The sequence below is a fragment of the Coregonus lavaretus genome (assembly GCF_964263955.1).
Source record: "Coregonus lavaretus genome assembly, chromosome: 31".
NCBI lineage: Eukaryota > Metazoa > Chordata > Actinopteri > Salmoniformes > Salmonidae > Coregonus > Coregonus lavaretus.
Genome location: NC_140018.1, coordinates 15,632,220 through 15,657,136, shown reverse-complemented (window position 1 = coordinate 15,657,136; position 24,917 = coordinate 15,632,220). Strand labels below are relative to the sequence as shown.

General features: G+C 43.8%; 1 protein-coding gene across 2 annotated transcripts in view; it reads right to left on the bottom strand.

The window, feature by feature from the left end:
• Positions 1-425: 425 nt before the first annotated feature.
• Positions 426-24,917, bottom strand: part of mthfd1l (methylenetetrahydrofolate dehydrogenase (NADP+ dependent) 1 like) — a 76,338-nt gene continuing 51,846 nt past the window's right edge. For both annotated transcript variants that reach the window (XM_084149551.1, XM_084149552.1), the window contains exons 21-27: positions 23,758-23,799; positions 21,491-21,594; positions 20,112-20,289; positions 11,713-11,820; positions 11,412-11,564; positions 1,353-1,466; positions 426-1,050 (exon numbers count right to left, since the gene is read on the bottom strand). In XM_084149551.1, coding sequence (XP_084005677.1) covers positions 1,377-1,466; positions 11,412-11,564; positions 11,713-11,820; positions 20,112-20,289; positions 21,491-21,594; positions 23,758-23,799 — 675 coding nt within the window. In that variant the 3' untranslated portion in view covers positions 426-1,050; positions 1,353-1,376. The remainder of the gene's footprint in view (positions 1,051-1,352; positions 1,467-11,411; positions 11,565-11,712; positions 11,821-20,111; positions 20,290-21,490; positions 21,595-23,757; positions 23,800-24,917) is intronic.

Sequence of the window (24,917 nt, the reverse complement as noted above, 5' to 3'; positions counted from 1 at the left end):
ACATTCTGGGGTGCTGTGAGGGGGCGGGCTCTGAGGCCTGGATTTCAGGACCACCTCTACAGAGACCACCGAGGGCTAAACTCTAAATATGTGTGTGAATTTGTTGTTATGCATTCTGGCATTGTTGTGTTTGCACATGTGTAGGTTAATGTGCATGCATTAGTGAGTGTATGCGTCTACTTGACTGTGCACACGAGTGACTGACTGAGTGAGTGTATTCAACTGTTCAAGTCTGCCTATGTACATTTTTCACCCAAACCAAAAATAGCCATTGTCACTGTGTTTGTTTTGGAGGATCTCCTTAGAGAGAGCCCCGTGATAACAGGAAGAGGTCTGTGTCCAAACAACAGATGGGATGTTCTCTGCTCACCTGCTGGGTGTGAACAACAAGACAACAACTCAAACAAGACAACTCAACAGAACTGTAGAGTAAATCAAATTGTTTATTTAAAAAGGCACAGTTGTTATACGGTAGAAAACCATGTAATAGACTCCATAATCCATCAAATTAAACAGCATTAAGTAGAAGTAGAGCATCAGCACACAGCTAGTAAATAAACTCTAACAGTCACCCTGTGACATTTAGCAGGATATAGTGGATTAAGAAATGTTAGACGAGGCAAGATAACCACATTTAAAACAACTTGTGCGTACAACATGAATTTAGTGCATGAGCACTTTTACTGCATTACACTAAATAAAAGCATATTAAGCCACATTTTAAGAAAAATGAAAAAAAATAAAAAATCAGCACCATGACATGAAAGATATCATAGTAGTTCATCTCAGTAACCAAACTTAAAAAGTAACAAAAAAATCATTTACGGTTAACAGAAATACAGCATGGTTAGGCCTTAGGCCTTTTTGGTTTAATATCATTGATGTGCAAAAGAGTGACCCCAGCCTTTTCAGTGGTGTTGTGGAACCCTGTTGGTAGGTGGTGCCACTAGAAGGGTTCAGCGTCTTCCATGGAGGGTGGGGGGGCTCTTCCTCCGGTCCTCACCATGCTCCCTTACAGGGCAGGAGGGGCTTTTCTAAAGTCTGAGGAGACTAAATCAGAACGTTGGAGAAGTGAGTGACTGACTGACTGAGTGCATCTCTAAATCTAGGGCCATAGCCTTGGTGCTGAGTGAATAGGGAATAACACTGAAACACTGAGTAAAATCTAAACTTTTCTTTAATTAATTGGAATAAGATGAATGATGTGCAATACAGTAAAATCTATATCTGTGCCTTGTCCAAAATGTGTGATCGATTTAGATGTTAGAAATGAATATGACCAAAATGTTCAGCTATATTTAATATGGAAATAAAAACGGAGTCATAATGGTTTAAATGGAATACTAGGTTACCTGTGTGATTGTCCTGAAGCATGCTCAGAAGAGCCCAGTGATCTCCTCGGTAACTGGGTCGAGGTCGATGTCATAGAAACAGGGTCGCGTGGGCAGGCCTGGCATAGTGCTCATCTGAGGGGGAGAGAGAGGGAGAGAGGAGGTAGAGAAAGCGCAAGTTAGTCATCTGTGAGCATTGAGCAATCACTTGTGAAAGAAGGTAAAATGGCTTGCATTCCTTTTGAGTTGATTCAATTTGTATTCAGTTCAATTCCCAATTGAGTCTTCAATTAATTAGTTTACTTTAATTGTATAAATTAAACTCTTTATTGAAAATAACAGGAAATATTCCAAGTTTAACAGAGATTTACAAACACTAAAATAAGTCCATAAGAGAGCCCTGAGCAGAGCAGCCTCTGGTCTTCACTGCACTGTTTATCTCCAGCCCAGAGAGCTGGGTTTCTTCTAATAACTTAACCAGAAGTGACGCATGAGAGCCAGACGCAGCCAGAGTCAATAACATTTGAATGTGATTTTGACAGGAGATTAAGAAAAACAAGAAAAACTAAACTAAATCCAATTTAATGGGAGACTAAGGTCAGGAGGGGTGGGGCCCAGTGAGAGAGAAAAGGAGTTGATTGGACAACGACCATGGCCGATTTGCAAAGTGGCCAATAGGAACAGCCAGCTGAGTTGGCCAATTCAAGCGACCAATTGATTGGGAGTCATGCATGTGTCATTAGAACTCTGTTGAGATGCTATGGATCAGGTCATGTGTGTTGGGCTGAAAGTTCTTGATCAGCAGAATGGAGAGGACGACAAGGAAGTGGTTGTTGGAAAGGAGGATAAACTAGAATGATTAGTCCAGACCTCATCTTTACAGTCCAGATGAATTATGCCAACACCAGTTTTCCCCGAATAGAGATGTTTCTTGTAGATTCCCTGACAAATAACAGGACCACTGTTTTACTTTCTATGGTCCACTACTGTCAAAGTACCGGTAGGCCTATCTCAGATCGATCTGATTAACGTATTCCAGTAGCTATTGTAGCTTTCTTTTCATAGAAGACCCATACATTCATCTGTAGCGATGGACAAAACTCATAAATCTTTCCTCTGCAGTTTCACACAGAAGTTATGTGGTGAAACAAACACTAGCCTTCTGAGCCAGTAAACAAATTCACTTAAAAACAGGTCAAATCAAATTAACAAGAGCCTTAAACTACACTAATGCACAGCCTAGCCCAAAATGACCATCCTACGCAACTTATTACTGACCATCTAAGCTGGCCCTACAGTTGAACCTCGAGTTAGGCTAGAACATGACAACACAGGAAGTATTTTTCATTCAGCCAATCATCTTTCAGCTCCAAGAGCTGACCCCAGTAAGACTAGCTGTCACCATTGGCATCGGCTAACGAAGACATGGATGTCAATTAAGGCAGCCCTCCGCACTGCTCTGATTCAGAGGGGTTGGGTTAAATGCGGAAGACACATTTCAGTTGAATGCATTCAGTTGTACAACTGACTAGGTATCCCCCTTTCCCTTATGGGGATCCTAATAAATCAAATCAAATCAAGAGGAAAAGTTACAGGACTATATGGTCATTGGTATTTAGTGCACATATAATTGTTTTAATAAAACCCCTCCCAGACCAACCATAAACACTCTAGCCGCTGTAAATGACAAGATTGTGTGTTTACTGCATTGCGCTTCTGCACCCCCAGATATTCATGACAACGCCACAACACAGCTGCTAAATGGTAATCATGAAGAGTGGGATGCAACGTTTGGAAAATATTTTCTACAATGAAATAACTGATCTGATGTTGAATTACTATAATCCAAACTAATTTAATTCAGTCTGCTGGAGTTCAAATCAAGATGAAGGAAGGGGCTTCCTTATGACTTCTACAGTCCCATCTATGTGACTCAGAGAGTGATTGCCAAATGGGTTGAAAACCCATCATAAAGGACTGTCGGTCCTTTGGTCAATTTGCCCCATCTGAGGGTCCAAAAAATTTACATCATCACATTATTTAAATTGTAAGTAAACCAACCAAACTAGACCAGCCTGAAAGATAGAGGGTGGAAAGGTGGGAGATCATGGTCCCTGCACAAAATGGCTACAGTTACAAAGCTGACACATTGTGCTTTGCATTTCCACCAAACCAGGTCAAAATCCTCTGGCAGCGAAACACCCTTGCCCTAGTAAACTGTAGAACTGCACTGCAAAAAGCAAAATCTAAGCAAGCCTAAATATCTTATATTGAGTGATAATTCCTAGTTTTTTCGTATAGCTCTGGCCCTCAAGGAAAGAGCCAGAGTGAGGGTATGACTGGGAGTATGGGGCAAGAGAGGAGAAGACAACTAACTGCCCAGTACAACAGGGCGTTCCTCTCACTAATGAAGAGAATACACTCCTTCTGCAATAACATGTGCGGCTCCATTCCAAACAAAAACCTGCCTACTTCTCTCTACACTTGTTGACACGGTATTACAGAAACTAAGGGACTGGGCATCTCGATCTCAGAAGGTGAGTCATTAGGGCAAAAGGGCACTGCAGCAGTTTTGGATTGGAGCTCAGCTACAGTGTCACAGAGGACTAAGAACTTTAAACAGGTTAAACAGAGAGAGGATATCCTGAGGTACATTAAATTAAAATCAACTGACTGCTTAAATGTTATTCCGGAGTGAGGCGGGGGAATTAGGCATAATGAAATCATGGACATGAAAAGAGGAGGACATGTGAAAGGACAGTCACGAGTATGCCTATGGTCAATAGGACTGGCTCTGAAAACACCCTGGAAGGAATGATCATCTCTCCAATATGGACAATGGTTTATTTATCCAAAACAATCAATATGTTCAAATTTTGGACTTTCCCTTTTTGGGAACACAGGGAGACACTTGCCCTCTCTTTTTGCATCTACATTTGTAATGCACCTGTGACTACACAAACAGGTGTGCCTTCGTCCAGGCGTCCTCCATTTGAAAGGTCATTTGCCATAATCTCTCAGGCCATTTGACTACTGAAATAAATGGATGGCATGCCCCTTCCCAGCCAATAAAATCTGGGTTTAAATCAGGGGGGCTGGCTAAAGGCGTCAGCATGATTCAGTTCGGCTGGCGCCTAGCCGGACAAAACGAGTGTGGTCGCATACTCCATTAAAATACCTTAGCTTGAAAAACGAGAAAAAAGTGGCAATAGTACCGTTTGTCCATTTAGAGATGCCGTAGCCAGTATACACTTCCTCAAATTAGTCAGAATTAATCTAAGATAACTCAAGAAATCTGTCATTAATTTTGATGTTTTTGCCAAAGAGATCTTAGTCGCGCAATATAACATCTAACTTATATGAAAATATGTGCATGAAAATGAGTCGTCTCTCATTGAATGACAACAAAGACTTTATTGAAGAATCCCTACTGTTGACCAATCACAGACGAAGGGGCGTAGACTTCGGCTTGCCTCCAGTAAAAATGTTGTGTGCCTGAACATCCGAAAAAACCCTCACCGAAGTCCAAAATGAACATAAACGTCACAAAATGTCATAATATATGCACAAACTACCGAACTGTTTCGGCTGGGAAGCATGCGGAATCCTTAACAAGGTCTAACTAATAGGGTGGGTAGATGCTAATAGGCCATAGGGTGGGTAGATGCTACAGTGCCTTCAGAAAGTATTCAATCAAGATGCTGTGATAAGATTGTGTAAAATATTGAATTGGAAGAATTTATCTGCACTGTATGTTTGTTAGATAGCTAGCCAGCCAGTTTTAGCGGAATTATTTCATTAAGTTTTCAAATTAAGTGCCAATATGCCAACATTCCATTCAAACAATGCAGTCAGTTGATAGGACTTAAACAAGTTATAAATGCAACAAGTACTGATATTGTATCATAGTAGCACTCACAGATTTCCAAGAAAACTAAAAATGTTGACATTTATGTCTGTTTGCATATATTTTAGAGGCCATTTATACAGAACATTGGTCGCCTGTCCCTTTTAATAGCTGGGCAATGGCACACATTTCAGCAAATAAAAAGCCTGTTTCTAAATGAACTGTTTACAAAGTTACTGTTTAATGTTTGATTTGTTACATTAAATAACTCAGCAATGACTAAAAAAATTGCAATAATAATTTATCGCCAGTAAGGAACTGCTAGCCATTGGCTGCTAACAGCTGAGAACTGCTAGCTAACTGGCAAACACAAAAATAGGGAGCTTTGGGAGCACAGACTCCCAGAAATCAGCTGCTCGCCCTCTAGTGGCGGAGGTAAGAACTGCCGAAGATGCACAGTCAAAGAGGAGAAAAATGTTTCTGTCAAGGAAAAGTTTTTTCCTCCAAAATAAAGGCATACTAAGACAAAAGAAACATGACAAAGTGGGTAAATGATAACAGTGCAGGAAATGACGAAATGTATTAAAATGCTGGAAGTTAATGCTGGAATTAAACAATGAACTATGCAAATGAGCAAAAGCTGTGTGCATTAAGGAAAGAAACCTGGCTCAAATAGAAGCCTGTCTCTAATAAGCAACTGTCGTGTTCAGTGATTTAAGCAAATAAACGCTGAGCTATTAAAGATGCACTATGCAGAAATCGCTCTTCCACATCCTGGTTGCTAAAATTAGAATAGTTCACCTAATTTCAGTTCATGTTACTAAACAAGCAAGTATAGTGTAGAGAATCATTGTACCATCTAAACCACTGTGAAATACACAAAACCAAAATTTTTGTATTTTCAGCTGTTTGAAGCTGGTGTAAAAAAACGAAAGTAAAAGACGCAAAAACTAAACTTAACGGGAAGCATAGAAAAAGCGCACATAGAACAGATATACCGCTTTAAGCCGTACACACCACTGAGCTGGGCTTTACAGAAGAGTGGCCAGAAAAAAGCTATTGCTTAAAGAAAAAATAAGCAAACACATTTTTTTTTGTCTCATCTGACCAGCGTACCTTCTTCCATATGTTTGGGGAGTCTCCCACATGGCTTTTGGCGAACACCAAACGTGTTTGCTTATTTTTTTTTTTAAGCAATGGCTTTTTCTGGCCACTCTTCCGTAAAGCCCAGCTCTGTGGAGTGTATGGCTTAAAGTGGTCCTATGGACAGATACTCCAATCTCCGCTGTGGAGCTTTGCAGCTCCTTCAGGGTTATCTTTGGTCTCTTTGTTGCCTCTCTGATTAATGACCTCCTTGCCTGGTCCGTGAGTTTTGGTGGGCGGCCCTCTCTTGGCAGGTTCGTTGTGGTGCCATATTATTTCAATTTTTTTATAATGGATTTAAAATGGTGCTCCGTGGGATGTTCAAAGTTGTGGATCATTTTTTATAACCCAACCCTGATCTGTACTTCTCCACAACTTTGTCCCTGACCTGTTTGGAGAGCTCCTTGGTCTTCATGGTGCCGCTTGCTTGGTGGTGCACCTTGCTTAGTGGTGATGCAGACTCTGGGGCCTTTCAGAACAGGTGTCTATATACTGAGATCATGTGACAGATCATGTGACACTTAGATTGCACACAGGTGGACTTTAATTATATGACTTCTGAAGGAAATTGGTTGCACCAGATATTATTTAGGGGCTTCATAGCAAAGGAGGTGAATACATATGCACGCACCACTTTTCCATTATTTATGTTTTAGAATTTTTTGAAACAAGTAATTGTTTTCATTTCACTTCACCAATTTGGACTATTTTGTGTATGTCCATTACATGAAATCCAAATAAAAATCCATTTAAATTACAGGTTGTAATGCAACAAAATAGGAAAAATGCCAAGGGGGATGAATACGGGGGTACCGGTACCGAGTCAATGTGCGGGGGCACCGGTTAATTCTAGCTATGTCTCTTGAGATAGCTCTGTGTTGTTGTTTTTAATCGCACTGCTTTGCTTTATCTTGGCCAGGTCGCAGTTGTAAATGAGAACTTGTTCTCAACTGGCTTACCTGGTTAAATAAAGGTTAAATAAAAATGTAATAAAAAATTTAAGCAAAGGCTTACCAGAAACACAAGCGGGGAAAACTATCACTGTAATTTAGTAGTCCCTAGTGACTACTAGGCATTAACACTTAATAGTAAAAAGCTATGGTAACACTTAATGTGAACCTGCATCATAGAGGCTACATAACACTGCCATTACAATGAGAGAAGAGGTCATAAACAGTCCTGTCAGCGGAGTTAAAGCAGGCCTAAAATACTGAACTGTCACAGAGGAGGGAAGGTAGGAGAGGTTGATGGAGAAGATTTTGTTCAGGTTGTGACAATAGGTGTGCTGTTCTCCTTTGGTCCCACACTCCTGCTGAGGCAGCCGGGGAACTTGTCGGAACATGTAAAATACGGACTCTCTGCGGCTAAAGATGGAATCCTAGCTCTGCCAAGAAATTCCCTCCATTATTCCCAAACAATGCGCCATTGTCTGGGAAAACCCTGAAGCTGACAATGTAGCACAAATTCTATCACTGCGTAATGCCCCTCCACTGCACTGGAGAGGAGCTGGGGGCTCTTAACTCGGGATACTACGAAATACCACAAAAACCCACCATTGATTCTACTCTTCCTACCACAGTGACTAATCTCGACGCAGCTTCTTTCTCAGCTCTAAATGAACCAAGTCCAAGACTCTGGCTGGCCTCAGCCAGTCATATCTACCTCTCCTCCCAGGGACTGATGATAATTCATCATGGTGGAGACAGTGTCCACCCATAATGGCTAATATGATGATATGATTTGCAGGGGAATCAAATGGCACTCTGTCTGTCTGTGTGAGTGTGGTTGGACATCTGAATGACTCAGAAAAGGAGCTTTGTAGATAGATAGGCTAGCGTGTGTTAGCGCTCTTCTGACTGACGGGCCTAACTTCAAGCGAAGACTGGGAGTCAGCCTGATGAACCAAACTACTCAGTAACCTCCTCCATATAGCCTAACTCTCATACACTCACATTTAAACTAAAGTTTTTTTTTTGTGTGTGATTACTGATCAAATTAATTTATACATTTATAATTAGTAGGTTTTGTTATTTGTTTTAACAAAACTTTATTTTTGTACTTTTTTTGTGGTGTGGTTTTCATATCAGCCCTTGGTCTTCCAACCTGCAACACAGTTTTTTAGTTTTTAATTCGTTTTTATCTGTATTGTTGTCTATCACTTGTTTTCTTTGGTGCAAATAAATAAATAAGAGATGAGTGGGGGCAGCTTTGAACACTGACCTGTGTGAGTGTGTGCTTCCTTAAGTGAGACACTTCACAGTAGTAAATTGTAAATATGACCCGTCGCACCGCATTCCTGCGGCAGGTAGGGGTCTCTTTCAGGAGCTACGAGGCGGACTGCACAACTTTGGAAAGTCCATTTTATCCTCTTCTGACTACAGCCAGGGAAGTGCTACAGGAGTTGACAACCCACAGACGCACTACCTTTCACATGGGGGGGAATTGTAACAAGTAGCTTAAATTATAAGATGTGAGGCTTTAGGCTGGTGTGCGTATTAGTTTATGGTGTACTTCATATGTTAAATTGGTTTCACATTTGATTGGGATGTCATCGCGAGTGTGTTGGGAGTTCAAACAGAACCTGTAGATTAGAACCCTTTATATTACATGGATTGCACTCCCTTGACTTCTCTACAATATTGGAATTGTCAGGACTACACAAATCAAAACAGAGCTTGGAATTCCAGGTCAAAAGTTGTGTGGTGTGTGTAGCTACCTTCAACACTCTCTAAATATAACCTCTAGGTGAGGCACAGCTGGACAAGTGGACAGGATCTATAAACTCCAGCTATTCTGAGCTTTATAGAGAGTAGAGGTAGAGGCGGCTAACAGGGGTCTTCAATCTTTTCTTGCACAGGGACCCCCGCCCAGGCAAAGTGGCAACCCAGATTTTTTTTGTTTGGTCTGTTGTTGCTAGCGATATTCATAAAAACATTGAAAAAAAATTATATTATCCCACTTTTATAAAATATATATATGAAAAAAACCTGGTTGAATCCCTGCTCTAATGGGATATGGATTCTACAGAGATCTATTGTTTTCCCTGCGACCCCTCCCTCACATATCTGGGAAATGACATCAGCCCCTTCCTGGTTCCTCACCCAACTAAGGCCCACACCTGCCCCTCCCCCCTCCCTTGCTTCCCCTCCCCCTCATCACTCCCCCGGGGCCTTCAGTTGGTCAAATCTCTCCACCTGCGAGAGAGAGCGAGATGACCGTGAGGTCAGGGTGACACAAAACTGACATGACAACCACAACAGTGCTAATTAAACTGTGTGCCGTCCCTGCTTCTCTCCTCACGTTGGGTCTCGCGCTCACAAAGGCAGGTGCAGCGAAAACAACCCATCTCCCAGACAAAACATTCACTCAAGTAACTAGCTAATACACAAGCATATTGTACAAACAAACCTCAAAAACACACTCACGTGTCAGATCAACACTCTGGCACGTGTTAAGAAAACCTACAGTATACACACCCAAACGCATAGATGGTCGCGGTACGCGCACTTGCCTTACACAGTAGTCTCACCTAAAGCTACTTATTGGGATCAATGAACAAATAACTCAGACATTAATTTAATACAATTAATAAAAAGGTCAAGTTCACCAAACTAAAGACAGTACATTACAGGAACTAATCTGCTTACCCTTTACACATGGATCTAAATCAGACGCCAGGAGGACTATGGGCCAGACGAAAAAGGTGGAGAGTTCAAGGAGATGCTAGTAAATTCCCTCCGGGGTCAGGAGTCGTAGTTCAAGGGTCTTGATGGCTACGCAGGCACTAGCAGATCAAAGCGGTGGAGGCGGGTGGCTGGAGACATCCTACTGACCGGTGGCCGTCCCTACCCAGCATGCCGGTGAAACAGTGGGGGTGCAACGGCTCTCAGGAAGCGCCTAACTTCCTGCACGACCCACGACTGCCCACCAACCGGCTCCATCCAGCCAAGCCATCATGCCCAACCCAGCTCTGGGGTTATCAGGAAGGTCATGGGTTAAGTCCAGTTCAGAAGATGAACATCCAAAGGAGAGTAGAGGGTAATAGATAGACACATGGAAACCCGGTGTGTCTGCGTATGCGATAAGACTCAGCGGGCAGCAAAGGAAGTCTAGCTACTTCCTTAATAACAGAGAGAGTGTTCAGGGTGGAAAGGAATGAGGTTTAAAGCAGAGCTTCGGATGAAAGATTTAACTGACTAAGGTTTAATTGTTTTAAAAAAAAAAACGTTTTACTCCTTTTTTGTGATATCCAATTGGTAGTTACAGTCTTGTCCAATCGCTGCAACTCCCGTATGGACTCGGGAGAGGCAAAGGTCTAGAGCCACGCGTCCTCCGAAACACAACCCTGCCAAGCCACACTGCTTCTTGACACACACTGCTCGCTTAACCCGGAAGCCAGCCGCACCAATGTGTCGGAGGAAACACCGTACAACTGGCGACTGAAGTCAGCGTGAACGCGCTGGGACAATTGTGTGCCGCCTCATGGGTCTCCTGGTCGCGGCCGGCTGCGACACAGCCTGGGATCGAACCCGGGTCTGTAGTGACGCCTCAAGCACTGCGATGCAGTGCCTTAAACCGCTGAGCCACTCGGGAGGCCTCTAACTGACTAATGTTTGAATTGAGGACCGTACGAGAGAAGGAATTTGAGTAAGTTGTTGATGGGGTTTTTTAAAACTCAGATGATCTTTCATTCCTCAGAGCAGCAATGTAAGAGTAAGTCATACACACACACATCTTTAAGAGAAATTCCTGGCATTTCTGGCACCAGAGGTCTGGTTAGAGGGACTACACCTGAGAAGGCACAGTTGGGCAGGGTCAAACACACACAAGGGACACTAATAAAAACCACACACACACCCTGCCACTCAAAGAATAGTCACAGACATATTCACTTCATAAACACTGTGACTCTCTCCACTCTCTACCTCTCTCTCACACGAGACACATTGAGAACCAAAAGTGGGTCACCGAGACCGTGTTCATGATAAAAGACAAGGCTTTGTAAAAATGTTTGGCTTAACCCTGCCTTAAATCCCTATGGAGACTAATAGGCCCTCAGTCTCTGTGCTTCCAGAATCCAGACCACTCACCGTTCCCACCAATGGGTAGATGAATCCCGCTCCGATGCTGGCGCGGATGTCTCTGATTGGCAGGGTGAAGCCGGTGGGCGTGCCCTTCTTCTCAGGCAAGTGTGACAAGGACAGGTGGGTCTTGGCCATGCAGATTGGAAGCTTCTCATAACCCTGCGGGCAGGAGCACAGGAACATAATTAGACAACTTAATTAATTCAGTGTGTGTGTTAATGTGTGTTTGTGCATGAGAAAGTAACTATGTAAAAGCATCAATATATCATGTGTAGCTAACTCATACTGGTTGGTATGGTGACCTCACCTGCTGGTTGTAATAGTCTATCTTGGCCTGGGCCTCTGGAGACAGCTCGATGTCATCAGCCCCGTACACCTTCTGGGCTATCATCCTAATCTTCTCCACTATGGGGGTCTGGGAGGACAGAAGACACAGGACAGTATTCAGCAAGGACCTATGGGAAACAGACGTTTAGTCTCAAAAGGTTGAAAGGTACGAAACTAAAACCTTAAAGCACAGTCACACACAGTGTCTACGCTTGTGCACGGGTTCGCTTTCACACTGTCACAGTTGAGCCTCGCGCTTCAATGCTTTTAGTTGTTGCGGAAATGTACCACTATGCTGTTTACTTTCTGCATCTACGTCATATCGCTGAGTCTACCTTTAAAGGTCTTTCTCTGTCACATTTAAATCAGTAGACAAACGCTAAGAGAGTAACAACTAAAAACAACCTAGGGAATGCTGTATGTCTTTTGCTTCTTGAGAAGGCCTTAGTTAGCCTAGGGTCATAAACCCTTCTACTGGCCGGACATCTGAGGAAACATAACTCCACTACATGATGCTACCGCTAATCAGGGAGACAAGCAACGGCTCCATGGACCTACACACACCCCCGCACATGCACGTGAGCACACAAACACACACACACACACACACACACACGTGCAAACTCACACACATGCAAACACACACGCGCGCACACACAGGTGCAAACACACACCCAAACACACACACACAGAAACGCATGCACAAACACACACGCACAAACACACACAACCCTGCATGGTCTCTATAACAGGATCAGTTAATCAAAGTCACAACTTTCCAAACTCACTAACTCAAACCAGCTGATGTTTTTTCCTTAGATTCTGGACGGGCTCCCAAAGACAGGAACTCAAACAGGGAAATGAATGCATGTTTCACGCACATGGGTTTCCCCCCTGTCTCAGCCTCCAGTATCTATGCTGCAATAGTCTATGTGCCGGGGGGCTAGAGTCAGTCTGTTATATCTGGTGTTATTCTCCTGTCTTATCCTGTGTGAATTTAAGTATGCTCCCTCTAATTCTCTCGCTCTCCCTACCCTCCCGGAGGACCTGAGCCCTAGGACCATGCCTAAGGACTACCTGGACTGATGACTCCTTGCTGTCCCCAGTCCACCTGGTCGTGCTGCTGCTCCAGTTTCAACTCTTCTGCCTGCGGCTATGGAACCCTGACCTGTTCACAGGACGTGCTACCTTGTCCCAGACCTGCTGTTTTCAACTCTCTCTCTCTACCACACCTGCTATTTCAACCTCTAAATGCCCGGCTATGAAAAGCCAAGTGACATTTACTCCTGATGTACTGACATGTGACCACTGTGATTATTATTTGACCCTGCTGGTCATCTATGAACGTTTGAACATCTTGGAGAGAAATCTGGCCTTAATGGCCACGTACTGTTATAATCTCCACCAGGCACAGCCAGAAGGGGACTGGCCACCCCTCAGAGCCTTGTTCCTCTAGGTTTCTTCCTTTCTAGGTAGTTTTTCCTAGCCACCGTGCTTCTACATCTGCATTGCTTGATGTTTGGGGTTTTAGGCTGGGTTTCTGTATAGCACTTTGTGACATCTGCTGATGTAAAAAGGGCTTTATAAATACATTTGATTGATTGACATATGAAGCAAACACATACAATTTCAGTATAAATACACATTGACCTTGCTCACTCCTTGAGGGTTATCTTGGTATTGTGAGACATTTTTGTGAGAACACATACATACATACATATCTTCAACAAATTGTTCTGAGTACAATGTGATAAAAAAAGAGTTTGTGGTCAAGACAAAACGTACCATACGCAATTTAAGGAGGGACAGAAATAGTGCAGTGAAATAGAGGCAAATAAATTCAAATAAACCCAATTCAGTCTCTGTCAGGTAATCTAATTCCAAAACTAAAAAATAACAGTCAACCCTTGCCCTCCAAAACAGACAGGCACATAATTGTCTTTATCTTCTCTCTACCACAAAACACTATTTTAGAACAGGCAAACAAAACAGGCTCCTCAGCGGTGGAGAGAGACCCCCTTCTCGTCGCAGAGTCCGACTGACGAATCTGGGTTTTGGGGGTGCCAGGAGAACGCTACCTGCCCCAATGCATAGTGCCAACTGTAAAGTTTGGTGGAGGAGGAATAATGGTCTAGGGATGTTTTTCATGGTCCGGGCTAGGCTCCTTAGCTCCAGTGAAGGAAAATCTTTATGCTACAGCATACAATGATGTTCTAGACGATTCTGTGCTTCCAACTTTGTGGCAACAGTTTGGGGAAGGCCCTTTCCTGTTTCAGCATGACAATGCCCCCTTGCACATAGCGAGGTCCATATAGAAATGGTTTGTCGAGATCGGTGTGGAAGAACTTGAACACCTTTGGGATGAATTGGAACGCAGACTGCGAGCCAGGCGTAATCGCCCAACATCAGTGCCCGACCTCACTAATGCTCGTGGCTGAATGGAAGCAAGTCCCCTCAGCAATGTTCCAACATCTAGTGGAAAGCCTTCACAGAAGAATGGAGGCTGTTATAACAGCAAAAGGGGCACCAACTCCATATTAATGCCCATGATTTTGGAATGAGATGTTCGACGAGCAGGTGTCCACATGCTTTTGGTAATGTAGTGTACTTTTAATGTGGGGCTATGATTGCAAATTAGTCTGACATAATGTCCCTTATCTCACCACCACTAATGAGATGGGTGTGCTTGATGAATGTCGTGTCAGAGCTTCTCAAAGTCAGAGGGCGTGGTCGACAGTACGCACCTCATCTCTGCTGTCAGATCCAACCTGGATTGAAATTTGGTTTTAATGCAGACAAGAGCACTGAATCCAGGGTCACACATATATGAGCTGGCGAAGGGTAGGCTACCATCAGGTTTATGGTGCTTTCAAGACAACTGGGAACTCTGAAAAATATGTGGTGAAATTATGACGTCAGTGATCTTTAGGTTGGAAAGTCGGAGCTCTAGAAAGAGGCCTGAGTTCCCGATTTGGAATTCCGTTCAAAAAAAATAATCCCAGTCAGAGCTAATTTCTTTCAGAATTCCCAGTTGTCTTGAACACACTGAAGTCGGAAGTCGGAGATTTACGAGTTCCCAGTTGTTTTGAAAGCGGCATTAATGCTCAGAGGGAGACGGTAGGGTATTCCCTTCGAGTCAGGAACCAAAACTCCTCAGTGACCCGTGAACGCGTTGTCTGCAGCATTCGGTCACATGACAGCTCGATCAGCTGTTTGATTTCACTTACCAGCATGTCAACTGAGCCAGGATCACAGTCCAACGGATTGGGAAGTAGGTCCCAAAGTGCCCTTCCAAGCGTTGGAGGTGAGCAGTCATCACTCTTGTGGGACACTTACTGATGCTGTTTTCTGTTTTTTATTTTCATTACACAGAAAGTCAACCAAGTCTGTTTATTTTGTTTTTTTATTTTTTACATCCATTGTGAATGACAACACTCCCAGTGCATTTGGAAAGTATTCAGACCCCTTGACTTTTTCCACATTTTGGTACGTTACAGCCTTATTCTAAAATAGATTATTTTGTTTTTTCCCCCTCATCAAACTACAGACAATACCCCATAACTTATTGGGTAAAACATTTATACATTTATAAAAAATTAAAAACGGAAATATTACATTTACAGAAGTCTTCAGACCCTTTTCACTCAGTACTTTCTTGAAGCACCTTTGGCAGCGATTACAGCCTTGAGTATTCTTGGCTATGACGCTACAAGCATGGCACGCCTGTATTTGGGGAGTTTCTCACATTATTTTCTGCAGATCCTCTCAAGCTCTGTCAGGTTGGAGGAGGAGCGTCGCTGCACAGCTATTTTAAGGTCTCTCCAGAGATGTTCGATCGGGTTCAAGTCCGGGCTCTGGCTGGGCCACTCAAGGACATTCAGAGACTTGTCCCGAAGCCACTCCTGCGTTGTCTTAGCTGTGTGCTTAGGGTCGTTGACCTGTTGGAAGGTGAACCTTCGCCCCAGCCTGAGGTCCTGAGAGCTTTGGAACAGGTTTTCACCAAGGATCTCTCTGTACTTCGCTCCGTTCATCTTTCCCTCGATCCTGACTAGTCTCCCAGTCCCTGCCGCTGAAAAACATCCCCCCAGCATGATGCTGCCACCACAATACTTCACCGTAGGGATGGTGCCAGGTTTCCTCCAGACGTAACGCTTGGCATTGAGGCCAAAGAGTTCAATCTTGGTTTCATGGTCTGAGAGTCTTTAGGTGCCTTTTGGCAAACTCCAAGCGGGCTGTCATGTGTATTTTACTGAGGAGTGGCTTCCGTCTGGCCACTCTACCATAAAGGCCTGATTGGTGGAGTGCTGCAGAGATGGTTGTCCTTCTGGAAGGTTTTCCCATCTCCACAGAGGAACTCTGGAGCGCTTTCAGAGTGACCATCGGGTTCTTGGTCACCTCCCTGACCAAGGCCTTTCTCCCCTGATTGCTCAGTTTGGCCGGACAGCCAGCTCTAGGAAGAGTCTTGGTGGTTCCAAACGTCTTCCATTTAAGAATGATGGAGGCCACTGTGTTCTTGGGGACCTTCAATGCTACAGAAATGTTTTGCTACCCTTCCTCAGATCTGTGCCTCGACACAATCCTGTCTCCGAGCTCTACGGACAATTCCTTCGACCTCATGGGTTGATTTTTGCTCTGACATGCACTGTCAACTGTGGGACCTTATTTAGACAGGTGTGTGCCTTTCCAAATCATGTCCAATCAATTGAATTTACCACAGGTGGACTCCAATCAAGTTGTAGAAACATCTTATCTCAAGGATGATCAATGGAAACAGGATGCACCTGAGCTCAATTTCGAGTTTCATAGCAAAGGGTCTGAATACTTATGTAAATAATCTGTTTTTTATATTTTTATAAATTTGCAAAAACTTCTATAAAACTGTTTTCACTTTGTCATTATGGGGTATTGTGTGTAGATTGATGAGGATGTATTATTTTTTAAACCCATTTTAGAATAAGGCTGTATCATAACAAAATGTGGAATAAGTCAAGGAGTCTGAATACTTTCCGAAGGCACTGTAAATTCTTCGTTTAACAGTGTTATCTGACAAAGGTATTGATGTGAGTTTCTGTGCCTCCCCGAAAATAGTTTACCATATCAATTGCGTCCGGTAATATCAAAGTCTCTGCAATAGTGTGTGATTTCATAGCGTAGCAGGCCTTGCCATTCACAATGAGAATGATTCAAGTGCCAATGGTCAAGTGCAGCCTTTCCCATGATCTAAGGGCGCTCTCTGGTTGAATTTTATCTTTTAGATTTGAATAATTTTCATTTAGATTTCTAAGGTTAACCACATTACAATGATTTTGAGATAAAGACGATATTATAATATACACTGAGTGTACAAAACATTAGGAACACCTGCTCTTTTCATGACACACTGACCAGGTGAATGCTAAGATCCCTTATTGATATCACCTGTTAAATCCACTTCAAATCAGCGCAGATGAAGGGGAGGAGACAGGTTAAAGAGTCCTCTGTAGCTCAGCTGGTAGAGCACGGCGCTTGTAACGCCAAGGTAGTGGGTTCGATCCCCGGGACCACCCATACACAAAAATGTATGCACGCACGACTGTAATTCGCTTTGGATAAAAGCGTCTGCTAAATGGCATATTATTAAGCCTTGAGACAATTGAGACATGGATTGTGTATGTGTGCCATTCAGAGGTTGAATGGGCAAGACAATATATTTAAGTGCCTTTGAATGGGGTATGGTAGTAGGTGCTAAGCACACTGGTTTGAGTGTGTCAAGAACTGCAACGCTGCTGGGTTTTTCATACTCAACAGTTTCCCGTGTGTATCAAGAATGGTCCAACACCCAAAGGACATCCAGCAAACGGCAGGCCAGTGGTCGAAAACGGGTCATTGATGAAATAGGACAAAGGAGGGTGACACAAATTGTGCAGAGCAACAGACGGGCTACAGTTAGTCAACTGACAGTCCAGTACAAAAATGACCCCAGAAAAGAATGCACAACTCGTCGTACCTTAGCACGAATGGGGTATGGCAGCCAAAGACCTTACAGAATTCCACATCCTTCAGCAAAAAACAAGAAACTGTGGTTGCAGTGGGCTAAGGAACGAAAACACTGGACACTGGAGAATTGGAAAAACATTGTCTGGTCTGATGAATTCCGGTTCCTGCTGTTTCACACTGATGGGAGTACTTGAGTATGGAGAAAACCACATGATTACATGCATCCATCATGCCGGGTGTCAACATTGCAGGCTGGTGGTGGTGGTGTGATGGTGTTGGGTGTGTTTTCATGGCACACATTGGGCCCCTTGATAAAAGTGGAGCAACCTTTGAATGCCACAGGATATCTGAACATCATTGCCAATCAGGTGCATCCCTTCATGGCAACAGTGTATCCATCTGCAAATAGATTTTTCAGCAGGATAATGCCCCATGCCACAAGGCTAGGACCGTTGGTTTAGGGACTTTGGGTCAACACATTCCACACTGTACAGTTATAAAGTTATTATAGGAACTGTGTGCATAGCCTGAACTTAAACCCGAATGCAAGACTGAGAACCTCAGTCATGATTGTGTGACTGACTAGGGGAGCTCAAGTCTTCAGGTCTCAAGCAAGGTTACTCATCAAGCAGGGGCGGACTGGGACCTGAAAATCAGCCCTGGCATTTCTAACACACCAGCCTATTTTTTTCCCTCGAGACCCCCACACCGGCACATTTTTTCCCTTGAGGCCCCCATTATTAACCAGATAATTATCATTTTGCGCATAAAACCCAAGCCAGACAGGCCCACTGGGCTATAAATGCAGCAGCCCATCTGGCATTTGCCCAAAACGGCAGATTGCCAGTCCGCACCTGTCATCACGTGAGTAACCACCTGGTATGGTTTGGCCAAAGCAGACCCAGTCTTGGCCAGTCTTGTCTTCACACCTCCTCTGTGAGGCATAGCAGGGATATTGCCCTGGGTCGGGGGAAAGGCCACTTGGTCCTGCTCCGCCACATGCCACAGGCTTTATTTATAGGGGTCGTTCATAGGGTCACAGGGAGGAACTGGATGGGATACAGTAGCACACGCCCCTATGCCCCTGGCCCTGACCACAGCATTCTCACAGGGCTCAGAGGAATGACAGTGTGTCACAGCCGTTTAACAAGCTCCAAACAATTAATATTACAGGTCAGTGCTACACCATGCTAATACTAACCATCACCCAGTGCTTACACACAAACAAGCTAGCAGTGAGTCTCATTGCCATAGCTTCACATAGAACTAGAGATGGGGTTAATTCAACTAATTCAATTCCAAATCCCTGTAAATTCCATTTAATTCAATTCAAATTCCAGGTCAGTCCATCTCTGAATTCCGAGATAATTAAATTCCTCTCAATTCCAATAATTATATTCCCAATTCAATATTATCCCCAACAATTCCACAAATTCTAATTCCTCAGGGTTTCAGGGTGATCATGTCGCTCACAGTTCAGACAGCCTAGCTATACTGGAAATATAGAAATACAAGTTGAAATGATTTCAAACAAATCCTGCAGTACATTTTGTTTTGTTACTATTTTTAAAACTCATTTTTCTCCCCAATTTCGTGATATCCAATTGGTAGTTAGAGTCTTGTCTCATCGCTGCAACTCCCGTTCGGACTCGGGAGAGGCGAAGGTCGAGAGCCATTCGTCCTCCGAAACACGACCCTACCAAGACGCACTGCTTCTTGACACACTGCTCGCTTAACCCGGAAGCCAGCCGCACCAATGTGTCGGAGGAAACGCCGTACAACTGGCGACCGAAGTCAGCTTGCAGGCACCCGGCCCACAAAAGGAGTCGCCAGAGCGTGATGGGACAAGGACATCCTGGCCGGCCAAACCCTCCCCTAACCCGGACGATGCTGGACCAACTGTAGTGACGCTGCGCCACTCGGGAGGCCTGCAGTAAAAAATGTTATACTAAGTGCATGAATTCCAATCCAAATAGTGCAAACAGTCTAATTCCATAACTTGAAGATTGTTGAAATTAGAATTGAATTCAATGTAAATTCTTCACTTCATGAGTGAATTCAATAATTAAAACTAAATTGACCACAACCCTGCATAGCTCCCCATGTACTGTAAAGCTAACATTGTTGGAGAAATAAATATGACCCCACCTTACAGGCTCAACAAAAGCACAGTGTCAGATAAGTGTTGTGGATAAATAAATTATGTTAAGTCGGGACATTTTATAATGACTGGACATGGCAACCAAATTCCTGCACCTTCTTGCATTACAAGCCAGAAGGGTCTGCAGAAACTTGACAAGTCCATCTATTTAGCCTACTTCCTTTCCAATACTTCCAGATTAGCGCTTAGAAGTGTAAACTAGAGGCTAGATGTGGTAGTGCAATGGGGTATCTGTCTCTCACCTCTTGGCTGTAGAGGAACTGGAAGTGGCTGGGCTGACTGCTGGCCTGCTTCACTGCCTGGGCCAGATCCACCGAGCCACGGCCACCCCGCGCCCAGTGATGACACGGCACGGCATCCGATGCCCCAGACTCCTTGGCCATCTGGCACACCAGGTCGATCTCCGCCTGGGTGTCGGTCCTGTAGAGTAGCCAAGGAGACGGTAACCATAGAGGAAACCAGGGAAACAACCATAGAAATTGGAGCAATTGAAATTGAAATGAGATGGCAACCTAAAGTTCAGGTTAACAATACCAGCCCATTTAGTCTAAATGAGGCCTGAAGGCCAAAGCTACATTCTAATAGCTTCTGACACGCCACAGTTCCTGTGTAAACACCTCAGTCACACTGACAGACTAACGCTATGTCAAACACACCAAGTCCTCTAACCACGGACCTCAACTACACCAGACATGACACGGGCCACTTGCTGTGTGTGTGTGTGTGTGTCTGTGTGTGCATACATGCATACATACATGCACGCATGCACGCACGCACGCACACATACGTGTGTGTGTGTGTGTGTGTGTGTGTGTGTGTGTGTGTGTGTGTGTGTGTGTGTGTTTTTGGTTTTACTATCCTTGTGGGGACCAGAAGTCCTCACAAGGATAGTGAAACAAGGAAAAACAAAATTGGACAAGTGGGGACATTTTGCAATTTCCCACAATGAAATAAAGCTATTTTAGGCTTTGGGGTTAGGTTTAGGGTTAGAATTAGCCGTTAGGGATATTTAGGGATTACACATAGACTTCCAGTTATTGTGCTAACGCTAGTTAGCATTGGCTCGCGAAACTACCTTCCTTCATAATGGACAGAGACATAATCCAAAAGCATCCCTTTAAGGTTATGGTTAGGTGTTAGGGAAAATAGGATTTGGAATGGGAATCAATTGTTTGGTACCCACAAGGATAGTAAAACAAATGTGTGTGTGTCCCTGGCAGGTTGACGTGTATTTTCATGAGTCTTGTCCTGGAGGCAGAACTGAGCGATTTTCTTTTAGATGGGCCAGCTGCAAAATCAAAATGGACTATATTGCAAAAAACTGCCGTTAAGGTTTGGGTTAGGTTTAAAATCAGATGTTATGACTTTGTGGCTGTGCCAGCTAGTGACCACCCTGCAGACCTGACGTAAAACGCAAACCTGTGTGTCACTGACCCTCATATGGTTTGCGTATAAGGATTCTAAAGCCATGCATGTTGTGTTGCATAAGTCTGTGAATGTGTTAATGTCTGCATTACATGCCTATACACAATACGGGGTCTGAAAGACAGAGGGAGAGGCCCAGTCCAGCTAAGGATACAGCTAGTGAGCTGCTCAGACTGAAACAGACTGGAAGTCTTACTTGAAGACGTTGAGAGCCACGACCACAGGGACTCCAAACAGGTGGGCTATCTGGATCTGTTTCCTCAGGTTACTGCTGCAGCCCTCCGCCACCAGACTCATGTTCTAGAATACAAAGGGACAGAGAGAGAGAGAGGGAGGGAGAGTGAGCGAGAGATTCATTCCAATCTAATGGAAACATAGTCAAACTCAATGTGAAACTCATCCAGGTCTGAAGTGCAGTGGTGTTGGATGTGAGGCACAGAGAGGGGCAGGTATTCATCTGTATCATTTCAACAAGGGGAATATCAAATGCTAACTACCAAAACAGGATATCACCGGTTATGAGAAGCTCGGTCAATGACTCAGGAGTTCTCGCTCATATGACAGTGTGTGTGTGCTTGTGAGAAAGACAGAAAGAGCGAAAGAGAGCAAGAGAGCGAGCGAGAGAAGAGATAAAAAGGGAGAGTGGGAGAGAGGAGTGGGCGTAGATAGAGAATGCTATAATTGCATTGTATGAGCCAGGTCTTTTACAGAGTCAGGAGAGTTGGAACTATTGGCTCTAGTGTATCCAATCTACCCCACTCTGCTACAGTCCCCTCTGGTAGTTCAGTCGCCTAGAGCAACAATGACTCGCTCCAATGGTTCAGACTTTGGGGGGTGAGATGAGGCAATACTCACTAAGGAGTTCAAATCCTGTTTAACAGCAACATTGACACTTTCTGGGGAAGGAACAATCCCCTATATGACATCCCATATGAAGAACACACAGGATGTTTTGACAGTGTGTGGGTGGGTGGGTGGGCTTGTGTGCGTGCCTAGGCGTGGCAGGCAATACTCCCAGAGATAATAAAACCCTGTCTGTTTAGCACCAAAATTGTAATATTCCAGGATCCACTGACTGGCCTATCCTGAGCCCAGTCCTTAGTTGTCTCCAGGACCTAACGTTACTCTGCTGTGGCTGGCTCTGTGCCTGGCTCTGTGCCTGGCTCTTCTCTCTCAAGGCCTTCTGCTTCTCGTTACAGCCCTCACAATTAACTTAGCTAACACCCCTTCATTATTTGCTCAGCTGAAGAGCCGCCTGAGAGAGCAGTGATTTAAACCAGGCATGGGGTTTGAACATACAGACCCCCAACCTCCATCTCTACTAAGCCCCCTCCCTGACTGGAGACCCAAGCCAAGGGTCTATTTGCCCTGCTAATCAAATAATTACCTCAAATCATGTTTGAGAGAGAGAGAGAGAGAGAGCAAGAGAGCGAGATATGCATGTCTGTATGTGGGGAATGGAAAGAGGAATGAGGACCGAAGGGGATGGCTGGAAGCTGGGGCAGAACTTGTTCATGTCAGATACTCTTTAGTCCTTCCACCGTTCTCCTCTTCCCTCCTACCCATGTGTATAGTGTGACATTGCATCATCCCCTAAAACCTTAAACCTCATCTGACTGTACAACATCTGTCTGGCTATAGGGTGTGTACCGTATTACCAGAGGTATTCATATCCAGGTGGTAAGTTCCACCGTACTGCTGGCTGATTGATTAATTGAATGCTATTCCACTCACTTGTCACTAGTGTCCCAGATCTAAATCTTATTAGAGGGGAAGTACTGTATGCGAACTGGCAGTACGGAGGACATCGAGGCCTGGATTTAAATACCCCTTATACACCCCCTTCCTCAAGTCCACGCCTGTGATGTTAACAGGGCGCAACGTTGCCACCTATGGACAAGATTATGTATGGCCTTCCATTTTATCAAGCCCACAAACAAACAAACATGGCTTGATTGGTTGATTGTGGTGCTGCATGTGAAAGGAAATGTTGTCTTGCACAACATGGTAATAGGTCTTACATGAGCAAATGACTTCCTAACTGGATCTAATAGTACCAAGGCTATCCTGACCTTATAGACAAATCAGGTTATGTTGATGATCATAACCCAGTGATTAGATCTAACCACAACCCCCCCTACCCTCCACCCCCCTCCTCTCAATAAAGCCACTGGCAAGTTTATTTCATTTCCCTTATCAATTTCTATCCCTGCATCATCATCATCAGGTCAGGGAACCAATGGGAGACATGCTAATCAAATGTTGGTCAGGAGGACATTAGGCTCAACTCCCAGCTCTTTCAGGCTTTCTGCTGACTTTGGTTCATACTTTTTCACTGGTACCTCTTTTGAACTGGGGGAACAAGAGTCAACTCTTAATAAGCTCGCATTGCCACTGACAACAAAAAAGTTGTACTACGCTGTTTTAAACCAAGTAAAGCGCTCTCTCTCTCCAATCTCTTACCTCGTCTATGTACTCTCTTGGTAGAGGTGAGCCAGCTGAGACCTGCAGGAACACAGTAATATTAGCACACATTCAAACATGCAATATATCAACATCATCATATTCTGTATTTCAGTCAGTTTTGCGTATTATGGTCAACTCGGGTACAGTAAATACCAGGAAACTGATATGAACGGTCCAGGTGCTAGTGCAGATAAGCAATTCTTGGACTAGGGTTATCTAATACAAGCTATAAACATTTATTCCAGAGAGGTATGCAGCACGCAAATCTGAGTTTATGGATATGGCATGAAAACATAAGCCAGAGCACTACAATCACAGAATTTCTCGTCCTTAGACATTTACAACAGTGGGCCATTTCCTGATATGGGAACATGGTAACCGCTGTATCTTAGAATTGCAGAGATCCTATAAGGTTAGTCCTATACAGTAGAGTAGAGAACAATAAAGTATAGTACAGGCTCTTGCTAGATTAGCATTATAGAACGCAGTGGTGGAAAAAGTACTCAATTGTCATACTTGAGTAAAAGTAAAGATACCATAATAGAAAATGACTAAAGTAAAAGTCACCCAGTAAAATACTACTTGAGTAAGTCTAAAAGTATGTGGTTTTAAATATACTTAAGTATAAAAAGTAAATGTAATTGCTAATATATACTTAAGTATTAAAGGTAAAAGTAAAAGTATGAATAATTTCAAATTCCTTATATTAAGCAAATATATAACTCCAACAGACATAATTTACAAATGAAGCATCAGTGTTTAGTGAGACCACCGGATCCGTCTGTACTCTTGATAAATGCGTGAATTGGACCATTTTCATGTCCTGCTAAGCATTCAAATGTAACAATTACTTTTGGGTGTCAGGGAAAACGCATGGAGTAAAAAGTACATTATTTTCTTTAGGAATGTAGTGAATTACATTTACATTTTACATTTTAGTCATTTAGCAGACGCTCTTATCCAGAGCGACTTACAGTTAGTGAATACATATTTTTTTTATACTGGCCCCCGTGGGAATCGAACCCACAACCCTGGCGTTGCAAACGCCATGCTCTATCAACTGAGCTACATCCCTGCCGGCCATTCCCTCCCCTACCCTGGACGACGCTGGGCCAATTGTGCGCCGCCCATGAGTCTCCCGGTCGCGGCCGGGAGAC